This window comes from Hippoglossus hippoglossus, chromosome 21 (assembly GCF_009819705.1).
Source record: "Hippoglossus hippoglossus isolate fHipHip1 chromosome 21, fHipHip1.pri, whole genome shotgun sequence".
Lineage (NCBI taxonomy): Eukaryota > Metazoa > Chordata > Actinopteri > Pleuronectiformes > Pleuronectidae > Hippoglossus > Hippoglossus hippoglossus.
In genome coordinates, this window is record NC_047171.1 from 4,738,623 (window position 1) to 4,751,868 (window position 13,246).

Here is a 13,246-nt window from a genome sequence, read left to right on the forward strand (position 1 = left end):
AGATGCATATCTAAGATTTCCTGTTTTTCATGCCTCTTCTCTGTTGTTGATACAATCAGTGTTCATCTGCACCTGCGAGCCAATCAGAATCCAGCGTTTTTCAGTGGCTCCGATATAAAGTCAGTTAATCAAATGTGCTTTGATGTAACACTCACTTAGTGGCGGTAATGCACCTTGACGTTGGTTGCCACCCACCAATAAACCAAACAAAGAAGAAAGAGAAGACATGCTAATGACTAGATGTTACATTACAGCAAATAAAGGCAGTTAAGCAATTTCTCACACTTGTTTTCTCTTGTGTTATGTGTTTTAAACAGAAAAGGCTATAAAAAGAGCCAAGTTACAGTTGCTATGCTATGACAATCCCTGCTCAGGGAATAGTCGAAGTAATAAGAAGAAACATAAAAAAGCACGAGTCTTACCTTGAAATCACAAATGCACGTCACCATGTTCCCAATTCTTAGACACTCGCCGTCAAACTTGCACGTGTTGGTGTCGCACAAGAACAGGTCCGTGTCCCGGTCATCGAAACCTGCAGGACCAAAGCCCCAAAAAGAACAAAACAAAAACAACAGTGACTAAATGTTTCTCTGTTAAGCCTTGAAGCAAATTCCAACCTGCGCCCCAATCAGGGTCTGCCATTAGTCACAGCTGCCGCAGCACGATGCGCTCTTTGATCACACACTGGGATGCTTTAAAAAGACAATGCTAGGGCCCAGCACGATGATAAAATGAATTTTAAAAGCACTAGTCTCCGACTCTCCCGGAGAGAGGAACAAACGATTGGTGTTTTGATGATGATGGCGGGGGGCGCTGTCTAATATGTCCGACCAAAATATCCCATATGTGCTCAATAGACCTGACACCTGCTGACCGCAGAGGCCGTGCCATCATTTTGTGCGCTGCATGGAAGCATCTGTATTCACCACGCTCCTCCTCCGCACACATTTACTCAGGTCGTTCTTTTTAACAGTCGTCTGCGTAGAACGAGGCCGACTCCCGGGCGTTGTCCTGGAGAAGCAAACCTGGGACGTGATCCGATTCAGGCTGCGTTAGGGATCTCAAATGACTCCAACAAAGCATTCTGAATCAAATCACAGAGTCACATGGGCCCCGAGACTGTAGACTCAGCTCAGGGCCATTAGTCTATCTGAACTGATTGTTTACACACAAAAAAAAACAACCCCATGTGCTTGTAGGCTTTTGCATTTCAAAGTACATGAGTCTAAATTTAACCAAATTCCAGCTGACACAGACCAGGAAATGTTCCTTGTTAAAGTACTCTGATTTATCCTTGTGGCCCCTTGTTTATTCATACGGTTTAATCTCACTACCGTCAAGGTGAAAGAAGGAAGGTTGATGTCTGCTGTGTAAGTTCAACCTACAGCTCCAACTCATTGTGATATGACACTGAGGACATTTGCACAGTTAACCTGTTTCATGAGGAGCAGCACAACAGGAAATCTAATGAAAAACGAAACATACACTGTTGTGATTTGTATAATGAACAACTAACATGAGGTGACCCGACCATATATTTGTGTTTCTTTTTCCTATCTTTATTCAAGAGTGTAGTCTTTCAGTTTAAGAGCAGGACTTATTGATTTCACATTCAGATTTAATGATCTCACTCAAAACCCTGCACTCGCAACTGTCCACTCGCATTGATATTTTGTTGCTCGGACTAATTTCCCGCCCACCAGATTCCACTGCTCTCCTCGTGCTCACAATGCTTCTGTGCGCATGAACCTTGTGTTTCTCAGATACATTGTACACACAAAAAAAAATCAAACAGCATGCACAGAAGCAGCATGAGTGCAAGGAGAAGAGCTTAAGCTGGATATTTGAGTGCAAGCAAAGGGTTTTGAGTAAGTATTAAAAAAACCTGAACGTGTCAGTAAGTCCTGCTCTCAAAATGAAAGATGCCATTTGTGTGTCGTCCCAATAGAAGACTTTTCTGATTCTCCTTTGGTTTATACTTTGGTGAGCTTAGCATTAAAAGTCAAGCGTTACCATGTGACTATAAAATCTGTCCCATGAGCTCTAAAAGGCTGTAAAGCCCTACTGATATACCGATGCTTATATAGGCTTAATACAGTTATAAATCCTCACATATGCAAAGCAAAATTGCAGGTCATGCTTGTGTCATGGGACAATTCATACGGCTGCAGTGACTTTCTGCGTTTAGATAATAGGATCTCCAGTAATGTTACACCATTGTTGATAATAATAATAAAGCTGTTGCAATTTTAAGAATCAAAGCAATCGCTTGGGGCTAAATGTCTCAAAATGGCAAATGTTAGCTCGTCCCTGTGGGCGTGACGATCCGGAATAAAAACACACATTCATACTATTTTGTCAATTCAGTAACAGGAAGCCATCTTAATGAGGTCATTGTGCAATTAGAATCACGAGACAAGTGAACGCAGTGTAATGTGTTTCATCCTTAGCGTGAAGTAGAAGCACTATTTTCCAAGTCCACAGATGACTGGAAATAGATGGTCAACACATTATTTTAAAGGCATGAATGTGACCTTGATTAGTGCAATTAGCGGAAACTTGAGCTGCTGATTTCCTTTAATCCCGCCTTTGAGGTTTTAAACATTTATTTAAATGCTAGTTAGTTTATAATACATGTGACAAATATTGTAAAGTCAAGCCCAGAAGGCATGGTGAAATTGTAATTTGAAACTGAGGATAAACATCAAAAGGCTCATATTTGATGCTCAAAGATGAACAGTGTGGGGGGGGGGGGGGGGGGGGGGGGGGGGGGGGTTGTTGCTTTGTTTGTCTCAGTTCATGTTTTGTGGCCTTGTGATAAAATAGTTTTATCGAGAAAGCTATACATTGTGCATTTTAACCCATATGTGACTCGGATCAAGTGAGCATGAAAGTCGATGGATGTTATATTTTATGTGTTTCCTTTTCCTGGTGACAAGTTTTCGAACTAAGAACCTATGAAACTGTATCTGTCCTTCCAGTGGAGAGACAAACCATAGACTGAATACAAAGATAGATGATATTACAGCTCCCCAAAAACACAGCCTGGGCACTAGCTGCAGTATGAGTCATAAATACAACCTCCTGCATGTTAGTGGATGGGACATGGACCAAACTATAAAGTCAAACCAATGCGTCAAATACCTTTTTCTCAAAGATGGTTTCTGTCACTTTTAGGTTGTTCTCATCACAAAGAGTAAATTATGTTGTTATTTGATTCTACAAAAGTGGGGTGAGATGTCGTGATTGACAGCTGAGATGGATTTGCAATTGGTCGAGTGCGTTTATTGGCGGGACCTCACAACCAGCGACTCTATCCACCAATCACTCCTGTCCTTCAAATGCCCAAGACGGCCGTGTTTCTATCACAGATAGTTCAACTTCATTTCTTGGAGAGTGGGAGGAGGTGGAGACGTGTCGTCCATCTTTATACACAGTCTTTGGTATAATAAACATTATTTTACTGAGCTTATTTAACCAAGTAGCTCAAGTACGAACAGGAATCTCCTGACTGATCTCATAGTGATATTCTCTGTTCGCGAGCCGTCCTCTGCAGGGAACACAAAGTCCAGGTTGAGCTTGCTAACAGCTCACCAAGAGCAGGTAAGACGTGACTCAAGGAAACTTCAGCAGCATGTCTTGTTACACTCTTCTACAGTATATCTCCACCCCAGCGTGACGCCCTCTGTTCCATTCACACTTGGTGAAGGTTTCAATGTCAAACAACAAATAACAAATTCAAATAACAGTCATCAAGCACTAGCCATCACACAACGGCAACTGAAGAATTAATTCAAAGTTTTACTGTTTGAGTAATAATCACTTCCAGCCTTTCGAAAAGAGCACTTTGTAAACCACTTTTATATTTTTAATCTCCGGGAGTGTTAAAGGTGCCGGTGACGCAAAAACCTCATAAGTGCTGTACTCAAATAAAAAGTTAAATGAGTCTCAAAATGAAGCACATAAAAGAGGTCACTTTTGCCAGTGTAGACTCTTTATGAGAAGAGTTTAATCACCGAACTTAGACATAATCGCAGTGTCCTGCACTTTGCACTCTACCGTCCATATTACAGGCCAGAGAGTCTACAATGCTATTTTCTGTTCACAGATACGTTGTTATTATGATAATCTGACACCAAGACTCCCAACCCTCTGTAACTTCACTGTAATAACCCGCGCCCCTCTCCACTTCTAACAGCCCTCCTTGGTATGCAGCAACCTCTCAGGAGATAATACCCCCATGGAAGAGAAGCCCATGCTAAAAACCAACCTGCTATTTGCCGGGGTCCTGAGTGACCGTTAAGTGCAATCGAGCCAAGAACAGCTGACACGAGAGGTCTCGTCGCTTGGAGTGCTTGGATGAAACAAGGCCCTCGGCCCAAAGAGGACCATGCAAGGCAATTGGGACAGGCACAAAAAACAATTGTCACCCGGGCAACTGGCATGTTGATAGATCACTGGAGAGAGGCATTACTACGAAAAACAATCATACTACTGGCTAGGTGTATACGCATGATTGGAAAATATTAGACAATTGTCCGACCAGCTGGTACTCTTTGTAAAAAGGTTTCTCTATTTTTTTTTAAGAAATCATTTCAAGCTACTAATTTGATGGTGTGATACTTTAGCTTTTTTTTTTTACCAGCTTTCCTGGGCAGCAGACTGTGGAAAACAGACACATGAACAAAAAGCAATTGTGTTTTTAAATAAAAAGGGAACAGAGAGAATGTGGCTTCCCCTCGTGCCATCAAACTGTCGTCTTTACCAAGAAACAGATGTGAAGCTTGACAATCTGCAGGAGGCAGTAAACAAGAACGCACTTACAAATAATACCTGAGAGTACGATGGAGTCATCCTTATTGTCTTATGAACTATAGCGCTATAAGAATTGTAGATACAAAGAAAATGTGCACGTTGCCTACACTCACATCCCACAAAAAGATGTTTCTGCAAAGTGTTTACAAGGATGTAAGTAACATATACGCTTTTGTTGAAGGTAAAAATGGATCAAAGTGAGATTTGGTCAAATTTGGATAGTGAAAATGTTCAAATTATTGCGTTTGTAAAAGCAACAGCTAAAAGTGTTGTTTAGAAGTTGCTTTTCAAATGTCTATTCTATTTTTCTATTACTACTTTGGCCTCAACGTTAATACAAACGAGACAGTTTCCCTGTTGAGCAGCTGACGGCACCAGCCCTGACTGCTCTGCACACAACTAGAGTTTTCTGGCTATAACGTCCACATCACACCAGTGAACAAAGTAAAGCATTTACTGTTATTGTTCCATCTCCAACATGGGATCGATTTCAGAGCTGAAAAATCAGCTCTGACAACTATAAAGTGCCCGTCTGACAAAAAACAAACAAAAAGACAGCATGTCTCTGTTGCAAAAGAAAAATTGAATTCAGAAAAGTAAACGTTGCAAAATGGTTTCCATTTCTATTGAGCACTTTGAACAACAAACTCCAACACTTTAAATCATGTCAAAGCAGCATCCCTATAATAAGGATTATTTTTCAAGAGGAGCTTTTACAATGTGCAGGACTACCCATAGATCAGCATTTGGAACTAGGTATTTTTGTCAAGAACAGGTTTTGGAAGTAAAGTATCATAAAAGAAGGAATATTTGTTAAATCATGTGAGCGACTGGAGCACTATCACAACTATTAAATCAACCCTGACTCAAACTCAGAGACCTAAAGAAAACCCCTTAGATTGACACCCCTATTTATTATTATGTATAAAAGTAATGTTGAAACTGGATTTTCAAAAGGTCTGAGTATTTATATCGGCCATTTTTGGAAGGCAAAGAAATGGGCGCATGTCAAAACTGTGTTTAAAGGCTGTTAATAATGGGTCGAATCAAGACATTTGAGTCGTAGTGTAATGACGAAGTGACGAACAGGGCAGGTCCAGTGTTAGCTAATGACATCTAATAATTTAGCTGAAGGTAGCTAAAATATTAACCTTAGATTAATGGCTAAAGTTGCGTAATATTTTAGTTGAAGCTACCTAACATGTTAAATAAAGTTAGATAGCTAACTTCTTCTTCTTCCCAGAAAGTGAAGCCAAAGCAATAAGGCGCATCCCTTCAACGACCCCATGATTACTGCGTAGACTCAAAATGACGTCAGCACAAGATGGCAGCATTTGCATCTGGGGTATTATGGATTAATTTCTGGATGGTGGGAGCAAGTGGAGACACGTTGTCTCTTTTTATAGACATAGATACCTAACGTGTCAGCTGAAGTTATATGATTTGTTAGCTAGGTCTTTAGCTAAAGATACATAACAAAGTGACGTTTCACCTCACAAATGTTGCTATCACACATCAGGAAACACTTAAACTAGGAGATCTAAAGAGATAGGCTTCCCGTATGTCCACACTACGAAAAATGTGTGTAACACAAGGGAATGTTAGAGAGGGGTGAGGATAAAAGGCTGAGAGAGAGAGATAACTGAGATGTTTCAGATCCAGCACGGGACACAAAGCTAGCCCTGTTTCGCTTCCTGGTAAATAAGGTTTTTATCACAAGGTCTGATGTTAATTTTGCTCTGTCTTGGAGTGTTCTCCGTACACTTTTCTCCCAACTATAAGCACACATATTATAAAGGAATGTCCCTCTGGTGTGCCCTGTAAAATGTCAATGTGTGCTCATTGATACAGATTCTGTTGCACTGTGTCAGAGGCCAGGGAAACTTACACTTCCTGCTCATGCCCTGCCGTTCCAGGAGGAAATTACAGTAAACTGAATAATTGACGAAAACAAGCTGGCAAACATCAAATATTGAAAAGGTAATGTTTATATGCTAACGATTTAGATGGCAAGCGAAGCACTTACTTGTCTAAAAGAGAGAGCTTGTCAGCCAAATGCATCTCCTCCTACCTACCTGGAATTTCACATCGCTAAGAAGAACAAAGAGTCCTTACCCCCCCGCCCGCCCCCCCGTTTTAAGCATTGTGCTGATCAATAATTAAGCAGGCTAAATTAATAATGAAGGCTGAACAACCACAGTGGTGAGACATCCTTTCTTGACCTCTCTCGTGCTGGGGGCCCTTTTTTTTCTTTACCTTTGCAACAGGTCTTTAATTGTTTGTCATGGAAGTAGTAATAGCTAATCCCCCATTATGCTTATTAAAAGGCACAATAACTCTCGGCACACACTTCACACTAAGCACAGAAAATAAACATCAATTTGTATATTTCCATGTCCTTACACTTTGCCGATACTGCCTTATCTTATATCTGATACTTTTATATTTCGGTTTTCTCTCAGTTTTGTGGAACCTGAATACGAGAGAAGTACTTTTGACCTTTTCTGTTGGCGAAAAGCCTATGGACAATTCTCCAAAGACTACTGGTAATTCTCTATGCTTGATGGGATTTACAGGGGGCTTTGCATATTCTGTGCTTATCCCTGTCACTTCCACTATCAAAGCATCGCATGGGGCTTTCAGAGTTAACTGTCGCAGGGGATTCAGTGAAGAGGGGATTGTTGCCTCCTCAAAGTACCTGAATTGTAATGTATATAACGGGGTAAATAAACTGTGGGTAGATATCCATACCACCTACTTAAATACTACGATATGTACAAAAGCAGAACATTAACATTCTGTGCATCGACTTGTTTTTCTCTGTGGATAAAAACGATGTCAAAATGACATGAGCTGACAGTTAGCAGAAATGCACCGATTAAAGTCAGGGCAGGATATCAGACCAAATCTCACCGGTAAACGGGCCCCAATGGTTTGACTGTGGTAATCACAATAACTGTTGAATACCTGGGATGGATCGTGGTGATTTTTAAGTTTTTTTAAAGATGCTCACTTACAGAAGATGTACTACGGTAAACAACAGCATTTGGAAATTACTATTACATGAATTTTAAAGTGTGAGCTTGTTGGCTCAAAAAAAAAATCCTTATGGCTGCATTAATCAATATCTGTATATAATTAATGGAAATGACGATGTGAAAGTGGTCACTCTAAGTTTTAAACCTACAGAGAGTAATCACAGACTCTGCAGTTCCCCTCAACTGAGTCTTCAGCCTCTTTGCGCTCATTACTTTGGTTTTATGGCCCGTACCCTACTGTTCTGGTTGACTTTCACTGCTTTCGTCAGCACTGTTTCCTGAGGCAGCAAAAAAAAAGACAAAAACTTTGTGCTCTACCTGGACAGGATTAAACAGACACAAAGTTGAGTTAAAGAGCCGGATATTTCCATCAGGAGGTGGTAATCTTTCTAATGCCCCCAGTTGGCCAAAAACACTTAACCTGGGTTTAAAGCCATTATTTTAAAGGTTTTGCTTTATATCCGATGTTGGCATAAACATCTGTCTACTTACCAGTCTAGCATTAGTTATTGTTTAGATTCTAAATCACTTCTTTTCCTATACCGCGGTTAGCATGCTAACTAGCAGTCTGTCCTGAAGAGGTAGCAGTGCTCACACGGTGTATTATAACCTCATGTGCTCTACTCCGTACAGAAACCCACGTTCAGCTGCAGAGAAAACTTACATGTAGCACCTTTAAAGTTGTCAAATAGTAAAAGTATGAAGTATAATATATGTATACTTCCAGCATGTAGCTGAAACTGCCATAGGGTTAGGTCTCATTCTGAAAAGGAACATAGTTTGGTGGTTCAGACTAAGCAGTGTATACATACATTCATTAGTTAGGCCCTATGCCGCTTATGCTTTGAGGGTTGCAGGAGGAGACTAGAGCCCGTCCCAGCTGACAGTGGGTTAGAGGCAGGGTACACTGTGGACAGGACCCCGGACCATACAGAAACAACCACTCACACCTCTGGGCAATTTAGAGAAGCTGACACATGCCTTAGGACTTTGGGAGAAAGCTGGAGTACGCAGAGACAACAGACACGGGGAGAACATGCAAACCCCAAACAGAAACAGGTCCAAGCCTTCTTGAGACCCTGCTGTGAGGCCACAGTGGTAACCACAGCACCCGTTTACATTCAGGGATTACCAATCAATATAAAGGAAATGTGGTCAATGTCCGCTGTCGATGTTGATCATCATTTAATCTTGTGAGGTTTCACCTTCACACTTGGGCGATTAGTGCAGTGCATCCACATGTACCATCTAAATATAGTTTATCTGCAAAACAGCTCAAGTAGTGAGAATGAACGAAATTGTTCTCATTTTTCAAAAATCCAGCCTCATGCATCTTTGGCCCCTTCGCATTAATTATAATTACTTATTCTCCGACAGTGGAGTCCTCAGTGGCAGTTTTTTCACGGCCATCAACAGATGTCAGGCAAACAGAACGGCAATCTTTGTCACACCAAGTCTTTTGTCCATCTGTTTTATGCCGCCAACAGAATCTCATTCAGCGCTCGTTCAAAGGCACCACGGCAGAAACTGGTACCCGATTGTCACGATACTGAACTCATCACCCACCTGTCACTCAAGGCCGGTGTTGGTAAAGTGCATGATATGAGGAACAGGTGAATAAATAGGCCCTGGGAATTACTGTCAGTTGTATTATTATTATTGTTATTATGAGTATTACTCTTGAAGGGGGCTTATCTTTTTCCGTTGTTGTCTTCAATTAAATTTAAATGGTGCCGGGCGCATGCGTTTGCGTGCATGCATGTGTGCGTGCGTGTGTGTGAGTGTTTTGTGTGTGATGCTCAGTGCATGCACTTAAGCTTCCTCAAGGCGTGTTGGATAAAAGCCTTCGCTGAAATGCATGCGAGAGAGTGTCAGGAAGTGGGGAGGTAGGCAAATGTGTTATTTGGACGGGGCATGTATACCGTTATCGATCATTACAAACCAATCATCGCCACCATCAACAGCAGCAGCAGACAAAAACCCAACCTACGGTGTGGTATGGAGGTCAGACTGTCCAAATACCAGGGAGAATCACAGAAATGTAACATGTTCCAACAGATAAGCTCATTAATCACCTCTATTGGCATTTGGCTGTGGATTCCTGGAAGAAAGACTCTGAGGCAAAAACCGTCTCGACAACAAATCAGACAACTAAAGCTCCACTTTTAAAAACAATCAAGTACTAGTGAGAAACATGTGCTTAAATAAGGACGAATTCCAAATGTTTTAGATCAGAGTAATTAAAAAACGATATATGTCATCTCATGCAGATGATTTGAATCTAAACATCAATTCATTAAGAATCAAGCTGTTTTAAGTAGCCAACTGTCATAGATCCATTTAGAAAACAGTGATGAGATCCCTGTTTTGTACTGGTGGAAAGTGAACTGTTCATTTATTTTTAATCTCCTGCCCCATGCATGTCACTGTACAGGATCTTTACATGATGAAGATGAAAGCAGTGTCCTTTTTTCTGTTTTAGTTGTCCCTGATTAAGAGATCCGAGTGCAGCCTGCTGGTGGGCCTGCTCTGTCTCCGGCTCTCTGTGGGCGTTTGACGTGTGGCTGCAACGAGCTGCAATATCAATACTTGTGCGAGTGTGTAGAATCGGCTCGGGGAAGCTATTTTAAGGCTTCAGACTTGGGACACGGGGCGGCAGGGGGAATATATATATGGCGGCGCAGTCGGTCGGCTGATTTGCCGAAGAGGGAAGGCGAGGAGCTGCGAGGCTCTGCAGCCCCTCGTCCGCTCCTCTCTCCCCCGCGGAGGGGAAACAACTTTACCGCCTGTAGGAGACACGATGTGCGGTCACACTTCACAGCAACGACACCACCGAGCTGCCGGAGACGCAGCCTGATTACTCGGTTGTAGAATTTGGGGGAATTAACCCCAGCGATCACACGAATGAAATAGACAAAGAGAGTTGATCAGATCCATTAAAGTTCAGTATTTCTGACTGTAGCCTAAAAATTGACAGTGTTGGTTTTTGCACATCGCGTTAACATGCAACCACCACCCCCCCCCCCCTCCCCTCCTCATACATGTGTTTAAAATGACCCTAATGTCGCAGCTTTCACTTAGTTTTAATGGGTCTTCTTCCCCGAGAGTTTATCCGGACGTCTCGCCGTCGTGCGCCGCATCAAGCAGCTTCCCACCACCCCCCCAAAAAAACTCTGCATCCTCTCATCATGGAGCTTTGCAGCGTTTGTTATCTGCAGCCAGAGGAAACGCTTCCACAGCAGCAGCTCTGCAGCCGGGCACGGTCGCTGCATGCGCACAGACATAAAAACCCACAACAAACAACAACAACAACAAGAACAACAACAACAGGGGAGGGCTGGTGCCACTCTGCCCCTGAATGCGTTCACCCTCACCGGAGCAGTTCCAGCCGGTCGGCGTCTGGCAGTCGCTGAGGGAGGACGGGAAGGCGCGCAGCTGCTCCACAGGTAAAGTGGCGAGGAACGAGATGAGCGTGATCCGGAGCCAGCCTCCCGCCGCGCCGCTCCACTGGCGCGGCCGCCGGGGCTCCGCGGACGGTGCCTGCGCCGCCACGGACAGACCCATGTCTCACTGGCCCCGGCAGCGGCACGGGCGAGGAGGGGGAGAGAGGCGGACGCGCACCGACACCAACAACTCCAATCCCGACAGGTTCAGCGGGGCGCCTAGAGACCGACAGCAGACCATTTTCCGTGCGGCGACACCGTGCGCCCCATGTAGCAGTGCCCCCGTGCAGAGACCGACCGAATGCGGGTTCCGCCCGATCCAAGGCAGGGCAGGCAGGCAGGCGGGCTGCCGCAACAAGAGCAGGACCTGGCGGGGGTGAGACTGGCGAGGGTGTGTGTGAGCGATGGAGGAGGTAGGGTGCAACACAAAAAATTAAAAATTACCACAAAAAAAAAAAAAGTTATCCAGGCAGGCGAGGAGGACTTGGCGAGGAGGAGAGGAGGGATGCTTAGGGGGGGGATGAGGAAGAAGGAAGAAGGGATGGAAGGATGAGAAAGAAAGAAAGCGAAAGGACGGAGGTGATAGAAGTGTAAAAGTGAGAGGATGCAGAGTATCCCAAGGACACGGGGTCTGGAGACGGCGGCAGATGTGTAATAGTATCCACGGGTGAAACGAGCGGCTCTCCTGCGCGCACCGAGCGGTCCTCCCGTTCACTTTGTGTGTTCAGAGTCACAGCGAGTGGGTCTCTCTCTCTCTCTCTCTCTCTCTCTCTCTCTCTCTCGCTCACTCTCTCTCTCTCTCTCTTCCTCTCTCTCTCTCTCTCTCTCTCTCTCTCTCTCTCTCTCTCTCTCTCTCTCTCTCTCTCACCAGCAGCTGGTTATGATCACGTGGAGTATGATGCGAACAGGGAGGGAGGTGTGCTGGGTGCAGGGGTGGGTGGGTGGGGGGGCTGGGGGGGGCTCCTCGGTAATAATTGGAGTATCTTACTGGTGGAGGTAAAAGAGAGGAAGAAATAATGTAGAGGGAGAGAGAGGGAGGGAGAGAGAAAGACAAAGATTTCTCAAGGCATACAGCCCCGATCAGACGATGAGGGCTACACCACAGATAGTCAGTGTAGCTTTCCGGGGAGCGTGCACCGACTTTAGCCTATAATTGGCCAGAAGCATTTAAAAAAGTCTGCAGGAATGGATTCGTCCGGCCCGGCCTGGCATAATTGCTCCGCTTTCAAACGGCACGGTTGCTATTCATAGGTCTGTGCCTGCGGGCGATCCGAAGAGACCTCAATATTATTCGTATATTTTGGACATAACCTCCCGCCGTCGCACAGGGCGGGGAATGCGGCTCGTAATTGACGCGCTTTTGGCCATGAAAGCCCTAGAAAGCAATACAGCATCCGAGTTAGCGTTACAACATGAGAACACTCACCCTGTTTGAACCAAGGAAATTGGAAGCCATGTGCACGGAAAAAAGTCCTATAGAGGAAACAAAGGGGTTTCTGTTTAAGCCTGTCACGGCTGTGAAGACACTCTGCCTCGGGATATCAAGGAAGCAAAGCTGCCAATCGCATGTACACAAATAAGGCTTTTTATTCCTGTTACTTACTTAAAGATCATTAAATGGGAATATCCTTCATTTGTCTCTGCTAATGGGGCTCATCACACATGGGTTCCATCTGCTGGGCAAAATAACAGCTCCTCACACAGACACACATGTTCACACCCAGAGGTCGTCAGTGTCGTCATGGAAAATCATGGATTTTGATCATGGACACACTCAAGAGGGGTGTTGGGACTGAGAGGTGAGCCAGGGGACTTCAGAGACCCTGATGATAATGACTATGCATTTAAACATGGCTGCCACAGAGACCACCCCCCCCCCCCCCCAGCAACATGTGTTGGTGCTATTCTGCAGGCTGTACAAACAATGAGAGTGTGTTACTGAAAGAAAGG

The 13,246-nt window shown here is 44.0% G+C and overlaps 1 protein-coding gene across 2 annotated transcripts in view; it reads right to left on the reverse strand.

Moving 5' to 3' along the window:
• The window catches only part of tmeff2a (transmembrane protein with EGF-like and two follistatin-like domains 2a), a 101,732-nt gene extending 89,606 nt beyond the window's left edge, over window positions 1–12,126 (reverse strand). Inside the window, exons 1-2 of one of the 2 annotated variants that reach the window (XM_034575027.1) lie at window positions 11,228–12,121; window positions 423–532 (exon numbers count right to left, since the gene is read on the reverse strand). In XM_034575027.1, coding sequence (XP_034430918.1) covers window positions 423–532; window positions 11,228–11,417 — 300 coding nt within the window. In that variant the 5' untranslated portion in view covers window positions 11,418–12,121. Of the gene's footprint in view, window positions 1–422; window positions 533–11,227 lie in introns of both variants that reach the window. The other variant, XM_034575028.1, reaches the window with a different exon arrangement.
• Window positions 12,127–13,246: the final 1,120 nt, after the last annotated feature.